General features: G+C 52.6%; 1 protein-coding gene across 1 annotated transcript; it reads right to left on the reverse strand.

Moving 5' to 3' along the window:
• Positions 1-1,509: 1,509 nt before the first annotated feature.
• LOC128332499 (uncharacterized) lies at positions 1,510-14,233 on the reverse strand. Its single transcript, XM_053266819.1, has 20 exons — positions 14,187-14,233; positions 13,118-13,206; positions 10,988-11,051; positions 9,846-9,931; positions 9,451-9,523; positions 8,406-8,491; positions 7,979-8,057; positions 7,471-7,562; positions 6,878-6,947; positions 6,408-6,577; positions 5,917-6,039; positions 5,677-5,797; positions 5,449-5,586; positions 4,881-5,054; positions 4,557-4,706; positions 4,213-4,332; positions 4,003-4,111; positions 3,617-3,679; positions 3,158-3,349; positions 1,510-2,863 (listed from the first exon to the last, which is right to left on the reverse strand). Exons 7-19 carry the CDS (start codon positions 8,021-8,023, stop codon positions 3,165-3,167), a joined length of 1,560 nt encoding a protein of 519 aa, XP_053122794.1. The 5' UTR covers positions 8,024-8,057; positions 8,406-8,491; positions 9,451-9,523; positions 9,846-9,931; positions 10,988-11,051; positions 13,118-13,206; positions 14,187-14,233; the 3' UTR covers positions 1,510-2,863; positions 3,158-3,164.
• Between the last annotated feature and the right edge of the window lie 228 nt (positions 14,234-14,461).

Raw genomic sequence — 14,461 nt, forward strand, 5'->3', positions numbered from 1 at the left:
GTAGTATACCTGAAGAAAAGCAGAAGAATCATCTGGGGGGGAAATTAGTTGGACTCTGCCTACCCCACTGCCCGCCCTCCGCATCCCAGGACTATCATGTGAATAGCCTCAGGGTCTTACTCCTAGTCAGCTCTAATTCCAGCTTTAGCGCCAACTTTAAACTCTTCCTCCAGCTTTCACTAACTTTCTGCTGCAGGCGAGCCTCCTTTTATTCTCTTCCCCCCCTCCAATTTTCCGAAACTAACCCATTTAAAATTGACTGCATGTTATGCTTTAAAAGAAAATTATTACAAAATGATGTATAGATGGTATATGACACCCAAAAAATTGGCATTAATGTATAAAAATGTATCAAACAAATGTTGGAAGTGTGGACAGTCTGAAGGCACTTTTTTTCCTATGTGGTGGACCTGTGGGAAGGCTAAAGCATATTGGGAGATGATATATAATGAGTTAAAGAAAATATTTAAAATGACATTTCCTAAGAGGCCAGAATCCTTCCTGCTGGGAATAATAGAAGGTGCAATTTCTACAACTAACTCAACGCTTTTTATGTACGCTTCGGCGGCGGCTAGAATTATATATGCACAGAAATGGAAGAGTAATGAAGTGCCTTCAAAAGAAGATTGGCTGATAAAATTTTTGGAATATGCGGAGATGGCAAAACTTAGAACATTAATAAGAGACCAAAATTTGGAAAGCTTCAAAAAAGGTTGGAAACCATTCTTGTTGTATCTAAAGAACTATTTTTCTACTATGGACTTTACAGTAGGGTTCGAAATTTAGTAAAAAAACCTGCAGGTTGGGTAGATTAGCTGTGTTTGTAAGGATTTAAATTTATGTTTTGAACTATTATTATAGCAAGGGTGAACTTTATAGCTGATGATTCACGAAGAGATGTGTGCGGGAAGTCCACTTTGTCTATTCGTAATCAATGACATATTAATATTGTTAAAAATAATAAAAATTGAATTTGGGGAAAAAACCAAACCAACCAATCAAAATAAATGCGAGCTCCCCCCATTAAAAAAAAACACCAAACCAATCCAATCCAACCCTCTCCTCCCTCCAAAAACCAAACAGCAGGACTCTTTCCCCAACCAGACCAAACTGTCAAACGGGAGCTGTGAACTCTTGATCCCTGCCAGCTTCTTATTACAGAGCACGGGAAGGAAGCAAATACGCATTCAAAACAGAAATGTGAAGAGCACAAGAGGAGGTCAAGTCCTTGTTCCTGCACAAATGGCATTTCATACTTGGCAGGACTTTTTAATCACTGGAATGGAATCACATGTCATATTTGGCTGTATTGGAGGCAGTCAGTGTTGGTTTGTAAGCTTGCCAGGCCTTGCCAAGGCTGTGCTTTCCGGGCACTCGATTGGAAGGTGCAGCTTGCTCCCAGGATCCTGTGCTCAGCAAACCTCATTGGCGGCAAACCTCAAGTGGGCTCCTCTGGAGTGATCCAAGCCAATTGTCTGAGTGAGTGCTTCCAAGCAAGAGGCATTTGCATGGACCTGTAGCAGTGTAGCAGCGTCTCCCTCAGCCAAGAGGTGAGCTTGGGAGTCTGTGGGAACAAACGCTCCAAGGGAGACGAGAAGAAAAGAAGATCTCAGAAAGGACTGGCTGTTAACAAAGTGGCAACTTTATTAATATACTCAAATAGGTTACAAGTCGTCACTTAACTTTCTAACTAAAGGAAACAAAACAGGACAGAATGGAGTAGGCAAAAAAACTTTCCATCTTGGCCAATCTGTTGGAAAGCCAAAAATTCCTACTCGGCCCCCAATGGGACGACCAGCAAAGCCCATTCTGCCCCTGGAAGGGAGAAGGAGGGAAGGAGGGAAGGGAGGAAGCCCAGGGTCACACGGAAGAAGGGAATGGCAGGGCAAACAAAATTGGGGGGAGTCCCAGCCAGCCCCCAACCCCACCCCACCCCCGCTCCTTGCAGGCACGTTCACTTGGTCTCCTCTTCTGGGGCGGATCGACTCCTCCAGCTGCCCAGCAGCAGCACAAGCCTGCAAGAAGCACAAAGCAGCGTCAGTGGGGTTGCCCTGCTCCTCCTCCCTTTCCACTCCGGCAGCCCAGCAAGTGGGGATTGGGCAGGGGGCTGGGGGTTGAGGGGGGGGGAAGCCAGAGAATTCTGCTTGACCTCGGGCTCCCCACTGTGCAGCCACAGCATGGAGCAGGAGGGAGAGGAGGATTCTCTGGCCTGCCACCGGGCAGCACCAGGGGGCGCTACTGGGGCCGCAGGGGGCCCCCAGAGTCTCCCAGGCTCCTCTGCTGCTGCACCGGTTTGGGAGGAAGGAGGAGGGAGCGGAGGGGGGAGTGAGGCGTGGCTGCGGGAGTGGAGGGGGGGAGGAGCACACCCTCGGCAGGGGAGGGGGCGGATGCCTGGAAGGGGCTTCCCCTGCCAGGGGAAGCCAGGCCGCTGGGGAAGGGGAGAAAGGTGGAAGGAGGAGGGGGCGCTCCTTGGCCAGCTGGTGGGAATGGAGGGAGGCGGTGACCTTGCCCTCCTGCTGGGGCCACACAGCCTCCCCGGACCCAAGGGAAGCCCAAGAATGGTTCCAAAGGGCCACTTGGGGGCAGGGTGGTCCTGTAGCCTCCTCCCACAGCCTGCCAGCAGAAGCAAGGGGAGGGGCTTCTGCACCCCAGAGGCGGGGCTTCCTTGGGCCAGGGGAGTGGAGCCTGCTTCCCCCTCACTCCTCAGACAGAACTGCACTTCCCTGCTGGATGTCTTCTTGTGGACAGATCTTGTGTCCACGCGGTTGGAGGAGGTCTTCTGGGAGGCCCCTGCGCTGCACGGTCTTTCCTGAACCTCCCTTCAGCTGCTGATCTTCAAGGGGAGAGCACGGGGCTGTTGTTCCTGGAAAGAGAGAAGGACATTGGTTCAGAGATGGAGGGTCTTCTCACACTCTCCCCCATGACACCACCAAGCACCAGGGACTCCTGGCAGAATATCTGTGTCCTCATTTCCCAGAGGGAAGAGAGATCTTTCCTCTTTCCCTTGGGCTACTGGTACAACCAGCCACAAGCGCCGAAGTTGGCATTCCAACACGAGGGAGGGTTGCCCAGATTCCTGCCCACCCTTCCTGCAGCCCCAGCCCCCTCCCTAACCATCGGGGCCCCTTCAAGTGAAGCCCTGCCTTGGTCTGCTCACCAGTCGGTCAGGTGGAGAGATCACCGTACTCTGGCGGGTGTCTCTTCTTCTTACAGCCCGCCCACAAGCGCCGAACGGCAGCCCGCAGCCCGTGCCGGGAGTGGAGGGAAAAGGCCTTCTTCACGATCTTCTCTGTCTTGCAGGCAACTCTCCCGACCTCGGGGTCATGGTCGCCAAGCAAGCTCTCCAGCGCTGGAGGGATGAAGGAGAAGGTTCAGAAATGGCATGAAGAGATCACCCCACCCTTGGCCAAGCCCCACCATTTCCACACCAAGAGGGCGCAAGTCCTGATTCTTTCTCCCCTGCACTCTGGGAAAGCCTACTGCTGAGCATCCCTGAGGATGCAAGCGGGACCTTCCATTTGAGGGGACAGGTGGCCCATTCCAGCTCTGTGGTCCTTAAATCTAGGCCTCTCCCCTCACAGAAACTTCCCCTTCCCACCCAGAAACCGGCACTTACCAGCATGGAAGGTCTCTATGTTCCCTTCAGTGAGGATGCTGCCCTTTTTGTGGACCAGGTGACCTAAAAACAAGGGTGGAAGGAAATGGGACCACAGTTCAGGACCCTGCGCATGGACAGCCCACTTCCCATCATTCAGGAGAGGAAGTCCTCCCCTCTCTGCTCCCTCTGGGACTGACAGATTGAGCCATTCCTCCAGGGACTCTTATGTCACCTTGGGAGGAAATTAAGCCAAGAGACCTCGCTAACGCTCACTGGGCCAGTCCTCCTGGGGAGGGAACAGCTCCTGCCCCTCCACACCCTTCTGGCAGTGCCTTCCAAGAGAATGAACCTTTGCCCACCAAGACGACCCACTAAGGGAGACCCAAAAGTCTTCTTTCGCTTACCGATCAGCAGGGCAGCCGTTCTCCTCACTGAAGGCTGCTCGCTGCGGAAGAAGCCCAGGATCTTGGTGGCCTCCATCTCCACGGCGTCCTCTGTGCCGAGCTGCCGAATCTGGGATCAAGAGCAAAGACAAATCCCGAGTGAGCAAAGCATCGCCCAAAGGTCCTTGAGCCATTTGAGCCGAGGGATGGACAGGGAGGGGCTGCCCTTACCAGACGCTTGGCGATCTTGTGGAGCAGCTCCTGCAGGCTGTAAGAGTCCCGCGCCAGCAGCTTGCCCTCCAGGTGCCATAGGAGGGCTTCCGCCAGGAGGCTCAGATTGTCCTTAGCAGCCTGCCAAAAGAAAGACCGGAATGGGAGTGAAAAAGGCTGCCAAGGGATTCCAAGAAACCTCTTAGGGGGCTTCAAGGAGTAGGGCCTGGATGGGCCAAACCACAGCGGGACAGCTCGTGGATTCACCACCCCATGAGGCTAACTCTGGGGCCTGCCACTGGGTGGCTGGACTTGGGGAAGCCTAAACACCTTTGTAGGGGTGGCAGGAAGAAGTGGGCCCTCACCTGTGCTACCTCCAGGTCTTCATCCTCCACATGCATCAGCACCGCGATGAGGGTCGTGATGTTCTCCTCTGTACCCTTGTGGTGGTGGTGGCGGTGCTGCAGGAGATCCAGGTGGGTCCTCATGGCTGCCCTTCGGATCTTAGCCTCCTCCTACAAAGAAGAACAGGGCTTGTTATTAGGGAGGAATTCCTCACCTCCATAATTGATGAAGAGCTTGCATGGGTCTCCAGGGGGTGTCTGGTTTCCTTTCTCTAACCCAGTCGGAACCTGCAGGTTGGCCGGCCCTCATAGAGCCAGGCGGAGGGCTGGCGTGCAAGTACTCACGTGGTGGAAGAGAGGGCGGCACAGGGCAGCCAGGACAGCATTCACCGTGGCCTGGTGTTCTGATGGACAGTGCCTCAGCCGCTCCATGAAGGCCAGGACCCCCAAAGTGGCTTCCAGACTGGAGGTCCTGAGCCCTCGCAGGATCCCGGCACTAAAATCCTGGGGTTTCTTGGCCTAGGGTGGGAAAAGGTGGCTCCTTGAAAACACATGCTAGTCCACCCGCTGCTAAACGCACCACAGAGCTGTCCGTGTTTGATGCTGCTTGGCCACCATCCACTGCCTTGGGGAGGAGATGACTCAAGCCATCCCAGAGGCATAAAGAGCGGGGAGAATGCGGCATTGTAGCACGTGAGGAAATCAGGCTCCTACTGAGAGATGCATTCCTGTGCCTTCCCTTAAGGATTTCTCCTTCGTCCTGTGGCAAGGGTTCCACAGACTGAATCCACCCAACTGGAGAAATCTCCCCATCACACCTGGGGATGCCTAGGAGCACCAGCCTCAGGAAGGGCTCCCCAAAGAGAGGAGTCTCCATGCCTAGGGATGCTCCATGCCCAGGGATGTCACTCACCGCCTTCAGGGTGCCATAAATTTGGAGAAGTCCCCTTTCGCTCAGGTAGCGGATGTTCTGGCTGGGGTGGACTAGCCACGCTACCAGGAGCGTCCAGGTCTTCTCTAAGGCATCAAAGTCTTGGTCTTTAAGGAGCAGCTGAAAGAGGGAAAGGAGGAAAACATCCATCAGCCTCTGGGGCCAGACCCTCCTCTCAGGGAAGCCCACCCTGAGGAACACGCTGCTCACCTCCACAAAGAAGGCCACCTCTGCGAGGGAATGCTCTTCTGGATCTTTGTCCGGGCTGAAGAGGGAAGCCAGGTATCCCTTCAGCCTGGCCAGTGTGGAGGACCGTGTCTGGAGGAGAGCCCTGCAAAACACCAAAAGACCCTGCTGAGTCCTGGGCGGAAGGTCCAGAAAGAGCAGACCTGACCCAAACCACACCAGCCCCCAGGCCGCCTGAGATATCTCCTATTCACTCCTACTTACCTCACCAAGAGGGCTACACCCTGGAGGCAGCTCTGCGGAGAGCACAGGGATTGCCAGCAGGTCTTCTCCGGGGTCACCTGTGCCACCCTCTCCAGCAGGGTCCGGACAATCTGCGCGGTCTCCCTGCAGAGAAGAGAAGGTTGCTGTCACCAAAGTGTGTGTCTCCTTGCGGGGTGGTGTAGTGTCAAGGGTGGATGGACTGTGTTGGACCATGGGAGGGAGACCACAGGGGTGAAGTGACTTTCCCCACAGCTGGTTTTTTAACACTGCAGACTCATTATAAGGCTCTCTGCAGAGCCAAGAGGGCTGCAAATTCTGGGGTCTCCCCTGTGGAGCTGAGGGAAGGGACCACCGTGCCAGAGTCACCCCAAGAGGCCAGAAATGCTCCTCACCCATCAGAGTGGGACATGGGAGAAATGACCCTAGCCTGTCCTCCCAGAATGCTGGAAGGAGGACTTGCTGGCAACGCTTTCCCCACCGCCATGACTTACTCAGGAGGCAGGTCTTGGCTGTCTCGGTTCCCGACTCCCTCGGTGGTGTTCTGCAGGCCGGTGAGGATCTTGTTGACCAGGCCCACCAGGAGTTCGGGGAACCTCTCCTCCACCTCACTGGCATACTCCACACACCGGACGACATCCCCGATCTTCTTTGTTGCTCTCCCCTGCGAAGAAGAGGAGGGTCAGGCCTCAGCACACAGTCCGAGGGAAGGTTATGGGTCAGGAGAATCCCCAGGGCGAGGCCAGGGCCATGGGTGTCTGCACCCACATCTTGGCCTGGAGGGTGCTGCCTCTGGCTCAGGGTGCATGAGGTCAACTGCAAGGGAAAGACATCCACAAGGGGAAAGGGCAAGTCCCCACCTCCCGTGAGAACAGTGACTGCCATCCAAGCTGGCATCCTGTGTAGTGCAAGAAAGGTGGGGCAGAGGGGTGGAGTCAAGTCACCCTTGGTTTCCGCCCCTTACCTCTCCCAGATGCACCGAGGAGAACCAATCTGGGGCCAGCTGTCCTCTTCTTTCCTCTTCGCCGATGTTCCTGAGAGAGGAGAGGAGAGAGAAAAGCTGCTCCAAGAACTGCTCTGTAGGAGATGGCAGCCAGCTGAAGAAGAACACGGGCACCCAAAGAGATGCTAAGCAAAGATCTAGCCTCCCTTGGGAGGTGGCTGGCAGGGGAACTTCATCAGGCCAGAGATCTCCCAAGTCCAGCCTTTCGTTCCCCACTGAGAAGCCCTGGGAAGTGTTCAAAGGGGGCATCGAGACAGGAGCCCTCCCCTGCTCCTTCTCCCCAACACCCGCTCATGCCAACAACATGGGGGTCTCAGAGCTCCCTCTGCTAACAGCCAGCAATAGACTTGCTGGTGTCTCTCTTGCACCGGCTGCCAATAGGCCTTCTTGGGTGAACTCCCCCTCCAGATTTCTCAGGGAGCAGGTAGGAGGAAACATCCCTCTATGGGGCTCAGACATGGGGGATCTGCCCCTGTCCCCTGCAGCCTTCTGGTGGCTACGGTAAAAGCCCCCCAGCTCCCTACTGGCTCCTCAGCTGAGACGAGGGTACCTACCTGGCCGAACTGGGGGTCAGCGGAGAGTCCCACACCTCGTCCTCGATGCTGCTGATGTCATGCATCGTGTCGTCCTCGTCCGTCGAGGAGCACTGGGGAGGAGAGAGAAGAGAAACGGGAGTGTTCCGGGGCTTGCATTGACCTTGCGAGGCTTCTGAGAGGAACCAAGCCCAAGGGACGGTTGGGAAGACATCCTGCTCTAAAATAAGACCTGCCTCTTGGTAGAAAAGGCATTTGGCATCTCAGCCCAGAAGAGCATTTCACCACATTTTTGCCCCCTTTCCAATGCCTCAGATGCATTTCCTCCCATCCCACCAATCACAATCCCTCCCATCCTGCAGCATCTAGAACTAGAACCATTCCATGTTCTGTCTCCTGCTGGGGAACAGGGCACTCTCTCTCTCTCTCTCTCTCTCTCTCTCTCTCTCACACACACACACACACACACACACACAACCTAGAGCCCGTTCACATGAAAAAATGGATGATGAAGTGGATCAGTTCTGACCTCCGCGGAGGACGAGTCTTCCACCGTGTAGGTGTTCTTCATCATCTTCTTGATGAGCCACTTCTTTGGCTTCTGGACTCTGAGAGGAGAAAGGAGAGACATGGCATAAGAACAGCAATGCATGCCCTGTGGATCAAGTGAAAGACACGTGTAGCCCAGAACCCAACAGTGGACAGCCAGATACCTATTTAGTAGGTTGTGAACCACTTGAGACCTGGTTACATGTGGCATTAAAGTGTGTTTATTCAGAGAGAGAGAGAGAGAGAGAGAGAGAGAGAGAGAGAGAGATTCAGAGGTTCCTTGGCTGTCATGGGTAATAGTCTTCAACTGGCTTCTCCTCCATGAACATGTCTAATCAACCGAGGCTCCCTGGGAAGGTGATCCGCCTCTATGTTCCCTGGAGCGGCCCTTCAGCTGAGAAAGGTACCTGGGGGAACTGGTGGCATAGTCCTCTTCCGACCCCTCTTCCTCCACGCTGGCATGTGGAGTCTCGGCCCCCGGGAAGGAAGAACTCTGTGAAGGAGAGAAGGGGGAGAAATGGTTGCTCTGGCCCTCGCATTGAGCTTCCTAGGCTTCAGCAGGGAAAAGGCCAGCCTGGCACCTTCCAGCGGTCATCACCGGGTGAGCTCAATGCAGGAAGTTGGTCGGAAGGGGATCGTCCCGTTCTGGACACAACTCTTCCCGCTTTCCTGATTTTCAGCTTTCTTAAAAACCACTTTGGAGCCCAGGCATGCTGGCTGGAGGCGGGCGGGAGAGATGGCAAAAGAGCTCCTCTCTCGTGCCCGCCTTCCTCGCAATAAGGTCGGTCGGGCTGATTTCAGGCCTTCGCGCACTCATGCAAATGGCAGAGGGGAAAGGCATCAACTCTCCCCACCCCAAGACATGCTGCGCTCCCTCACTCAGCTGGGGCCCTGATGGCTCTGGTGACTGGAAAAGACCACTTCCAGTCCACTTCATGCTTTCAGTCGGCTCCTTAGTGAGGACACTAAAGGCACGTGCAAAAGCATGCCAAAATTGGGTCTCCTTTCCTCTTTCTTTCCCATTTCTTTCCCCTTTTTCATTTAGTTCATTTCTCATTGGTTTGGTTTAGTTTGCTTATTGTTTTGTATTTTTATTCATTCTTCATTTATTTGTCACTGTTTTTCAATGGTTGCCATTAAAGCAACAGGATGCTCCACCTTTAACTGTGAGATCTCCACCAGAAGTCAAGGCCATAGCCACCATCTCCTTGCGGCCATCTTCTTTAATCCTATCACCCCCACCGTGCCACCATTGTGATGCAGTGTTGTTAAGGGCATGGCTGTCCCTTTACCATAGCTTTAAGCAAACAACTGTCAGAAGATGGCCGCCCACCCGGCAGCATCAAAACTGGGGCCATTCCACATGCTCTCTACTCCTGGGCAACACGGGGGACCCACACGCCCAACCCATAGTTCTTCCGAGGGAGGGACTGGATGTTGAGGCTTCCTGACCTCTCCAAGGGATGGCTCTTGGTCAGCGGCGGTGTTTTGCAGCCTCCTCAACACGGTGCTTGGCCTCTGGACGCTAAGAAAAGAAAGAAAGAAGACACATGAGATCAGAACACGAGTGCTTAGAAAGAGCTCTGCTTGATGAGATGAATGAGGCAAGCAGCCCAACACCCTGTTTCCAGGAGTGGACAGCCAGATGCCTGCAGGAAGCCCACGGGCTGGGCATGGAGACACCTGTCTCCATGGAAACAACCCTCCATGCTGCTCAGAGCTTCTGTCCACCCTTGGCTTCTTGCTAAACAAACCACCTCCCCCCAAAAAAACTTGCATGGGCTCCTAAGGAAGGTCCTCTACTTCCATGAGCGATGGAGCTGCCCCTCCAGGTGAGAAAAGAGTACCTCGGGGAACTGACAAAGCTCTCCACGTCCAGCTCCTGATCCCTAGTGTTGACTTCTGGGATCTTGGCCTCTTGGATGTCAGGACTCTGCAAATGAGACAAAGGTTTCCAATGAGTGTACTCACTCTGATCTTCCTAGGGCCTAGGATTCGTAGCGAGTTTTTCCCCTGACATTTTCTTTGAGTTCATTTTTATTTCTTTAAATTATTTTGATTTTTTTTTAAGACAAAAAAACCTTATTAAAAAGAAACCATGTGTTCTAATTCTAACGGTTTGGGAGTGCCAGGGCACAGCCACCACATGCTTGTGGCCATTTGGTTTCATCCTATGTCCAACCATGAACCTCCATTGTGATATGATCTACTGTGGTCAGCAAACTGGCCACCATCCTTCAAAAGGGCCATCAGAATCAGCTGGCTGCACTCTGGAGCTCTCGTCCAAAGACAGCATGACAGGTAGGTCTGTGAAATCTCTTTCTTTCCCTCCCCAAAACCAGCCATTAACAGAAACATCACTGCATGGGAGCTCCAGAATGGAATGCTAACTGCTTGTTGTCATTTCTTGTCATTTCTTCTGCATTCCTTTCATGGGGAATGGAAACCAAGAGGAACGGGACCCACTGGCATCAATAGTTTGGCCCAGAGAGTCTTCTTGATCCCACCCCTTCATGTCCTCTTCTCTCCTCTCCGTAGGAAACAGGGTTATCTCAACCTTTCCTAAGGGAGATACAAGGTGGGCCCCTGAGTCCGGAGTGAGGGCCATCCCTCCTGCTGTGGGCTGTTTTTACCTGAGGGGACCAGGATTGTCTCTCCAGAAATGCCTCTTCAGTCAAGAGACCTGGAGGATCTCTGCCAGGAAGACCCTCTCCTCTCCTGACCCGTCTCAGGGTCTTGGGAGCCGTTTGATGCCTCCAATCCAAAGCACACCAACCCAGAAAGGTGGCCATTGGAAGGAGAGGCAGAGGGTGGCAGAATCCTTCCCTAGCCACGACGTTCCCACTGTAATCCTCTGGCCAACATGCAGCAGCTGGATTTCCTCCCCTTTCAGGATCTGACCCCGCTCTGTCTCCTGACGGTGGAGATGCAATCTCCCCTCACCCCTCCACCAGCCCATCCACAAAAGCGACTGGAATCGTTTCCTTACCTCATAGGACCATTCGGTGTCCACGGTCTGCAGAAACCATCCATCCTCCTCAACCGTGAAGACACTGCAGGAAGAAATACAATGGCCTGAGTACCTCGGAAGAGCCTTGCTGGATCAGACCAAAGATGCATCTGTCCCAGCACTCTGCTTCCAATAGGGGACAGCCATCCGGCAGGCCTCCAGGAAGCTATCCTCTGTGCCCTTCAAGCTAGCGGACATCACCACCACATCTTGGAAGAGTGAATGCTTCTACGCAGGGGCGTAACTACCATGAGGCCGGGGGAGGCCGTCGCCTCGGGGCCCCACTGCCTTGAGGGGCCCCCCACAGACACCTCCCATGACTCCCCATTGCCCCCTGCCCAGCCCCAAGACCCTTCAGCCACTTGCCCTGTTTGCCCTCCCTCCTTCTGGTCCTCCTGGTCGGCAATCCAGGCAGCAGGCAAGCTGCTTTTCTCCCGGGCGCCTCTCAGCTGATCGGCGGCTGGGCGGGGCTTCCAGGGAGGCCTCCGTGTAGGCCTCCGTGAAGCCTGAATTCGAGTAGGCTGGCCAGCCCCAGGAAGAAGGCTGGCAGTCAGAGTGGCCACTCCAGTTCTCTGCAGCAGACCCTCTTCTTCCCAGGCCAGACAGCTCAGCCGTGGCCAGGTAGAATGTGGATTCCTTTTGGTGGTCACACCCCGCCCCCCGCCCCCTATATCCAGGTAGGGATCTGCTTGCCATAGGGCTTGGATGGGGGGTGGGGAGACTGAGAAGTCTCTGAATATTTCATGGAAGACTGATTGGAAAATTGTCTGGCTTAAAAAAAACCTCTAAAAAGTCCTAGAAGTGGCTTGTTTCATGGCAGGAAATTACAAAAACTTCTGGAACAAATTTATTTATGTCTTCATTCATTCATTCATTCATAAATACACTTCTGTTCAAGTTGTTTTGCAACCCAGGTCTGAGTGAGAACAGACATGAGTGAGAACTGTGACGCATGTGTTGTGCTTTTATATTTTTCCCCCTTAGGGTCAATCTGGCCCACATGTGAATGCAGCACCTCCAGGGCTTTCAAAGCCTCTTGTGAAAAACCTCCTGGAATCAAACTTGACTGAATTGGTTCAGAATTCTGAGAAAACAAACATAGGCTCACCCTGCATGGTTGAAAGTCTCCTTTGCTAATCTGCAGCAAGGGGCCCATTTGAATAATTAGTGTTTCTAGTGTGTTCTAGGCATTAAAAGTAGCACAAAGATATAGTATTCAATGTATATCACTATATATTGTGAAGTGTGTGTGTATTCAGTGAAATGTATTTCTTGGCAGCATACATATTTTGAAATATCAGACTTAAATCCTTGCAAGCCTGGGGTGTGTGGAAGCCCTGGACTTTGGGGGGGGGCATTTTAAAATCTCTTCTCAGGGCCCACTCCAACCTTGCTACACCCTTGAGCGCATTTGGCTCTCTTCTTAGAGCTCGACTTCGAAAACGGAGCACAATGCAGAGAGCTTCATGATTGAAAAGGGAGCTGCATCTGCTGTCCACAGAGCCACCACCGGGTATTACTTGCTGGCAGACTGGAAGTCGCTTAGATGAACTTCAAGCTCAAATCCTTGGTTTTGTAAATACACCACATGAAAAAGGAATTTTTGACTTGGAAATAGTTGTGCCTGAAAGGTATCCATTTGAGCCTCCAAAGATGCACTTCCTGACTCCTTTAAAAAAAGGTTTCACTCCCATATAATTCTTCTCTTCTCATTTGCTCAATTTTGTACATCTGTTTTTTGTATGTTTTGAATGAGGACAGAAATGTGAGAATAAAAGCCCCCTGCTTACGGGGCAAAGAGGCACCTTTTTCCTTTGTAAACCGCCCTGAGGCATTTTTGGAAGGGCGGTATAGAAATCGAATTATTATTATTATTATTATTGTTATTGTTATTGTTAAAAAATTTCTCGGCGGGGGGGCCCATTTAAGAATCTTGTCTCAGGGCCCACTCCAACCTAGTTACGCCCCTGCTTCTACACAATGTATGAAGACATCGTTTTTGTCTGCCCTGCACCTCTTGCCAGTCAGCGGCACTGGATCCATCCCAGATCCAGGCTGGCAGGGGGACAGAAAACCTTCCCTACACAAAAGTTCAAGAAGAAACTCTACCTCCTCGGGGAACTGATGGCATGTGCGTCTTCCAGGATCTCGTTCCCAGTGTTGACCGTCTGAATCCTGGAGCCATCCGAGAATGACTTCTGTGGATGAGAATGGAGAGAGGAATGGGTGCTCTGGTGCCCACTTGACCTTTCCAGGGCATCTGGGGTCCAAACGTCAACCCTCCTTCAAGAGGTCCTTCTTAACAGAGGAGCTTAAAGCAGGAGGTGGCTCCTTAGCACCTCAAAACCGTGTCTACCAACGTGTAACTGGGCTCAGAGAGGAAACCAAACCCAAGAATCTACTGAACCTCAGAAACCAGCTTTCCGCTTATTCCTGGGCAGTCGGGTGAGATCATGGGTATTACACAACATTTGGAGTGGCAGGATCCCGAAGAAGAGTCAGGCCTCCTGCTACATGGGACACTGTGGTTTCTTGAATGGTGCCTTTAATTAAGGAAAGCCAGCTATGTTCTTCTCTTTGCTGGGCAGAGCTATTGGCCACTTGATGCTGCAGACTCGTGTTTTGAGGCCCTTTTCAATGACACCAGAAAGTGGGCCATGTGGAGCCAAGAAGTGGCAGTGGGGGAAGAATGCACCATCTACCCCAAAGAAGACTTTCCCACTCTAGTTCCCCTCCAGACTGCTCCCTTCCTGGATGTGTTTTCTGCTTGGTTGTCCAGAACAAAATCAAAGTCTAGAACCCTGGGGGAGGGAGTGATTTGGGGCAGGAGAGCGGAATGAAGGAGCGACGTTGGAAGATAGGTAGACACACCCCTCTTCCCTCTCAGCACTTCCCATCCCAAAAGTTCCCATGATGCTTCCTCCATAGCGAGGGTCTCCAACCTTTGCCTGAGTCACTTGTAGTTGAGCCCGGATTGTCACTCAGCCCACCCACCCAATTCACTGCTACTACCACTGCAAATATCAAGGCATATGGCTTTTCCAGACAAGTTCTCAAAGCATCCCTTCAACCTGCTAAGACTGGATCTCTACCACACGCCCTCTATTCTAGCTTGAAATGGGGTCTCTCCCACCCCCTCCCAGCCCTGCCATGTACAGACTGGGTTTTCATCTCTTACCAGTGACCATTTGCTCGTTTTGGCCACGGAGCACTCTTCATATATCTCCTGTGGCTGGAAGTCACTGAGATGGGAAAAGGACAAAAGACACAAGTGAGTGAGTGTTTCAAAGGAACCCAGAGTAGTCAGTTTCCAGTAGTGGGCAGGGGTGAAGGCAAGAACCCTCCAAGCTCCTTGCAACATAAAGGTTACTTTCTTTATTTTATTTTATTTTATTTTATTTTATTATATTTTATTTTATTTCATTTTTTAATTTATATACCCTCCCTGCTCTC

Source organism: Hemicordylus capensis, chromosome 7 (genome assembly GCF_027244095.1).
Source record: "Hemicordylus capensis ecotype Gifberg chromosome 7, rHemCap1.1.pri, whole genome shotgun sequence".
NCBI lineage: Eukaryota > Metazoa > Chordata > Lepidosauria > Squamata > Cordylidae > Hemicordylus > Hemicordylus capensis.

Bases quoted from the DNA above. Each gene is read 5' to 3' on its own strand.
- LOC128332499 (XM_053266819.1), bottom strand. From the start codon at position 8,023: ATGATGAAGAACACCTACACGGTGGAAGACTCGTCCTCCGCGGAG. The intron at 4,707-4,880 runs GTGAGTACTTGC...TCTTCTTTGTAG, and splicing joins GCCGCCCTCTCTTCCACCAC to GAGGAGGCTAAGATCCGAAG. The intron at 3,680-4,002 runs GTAAGCGAAAGA...CCTTGTTTTTAG, and splicing joins AACGGCTGCCCTGCTGATCG to GTCACCTGGTCCACAAAAAG.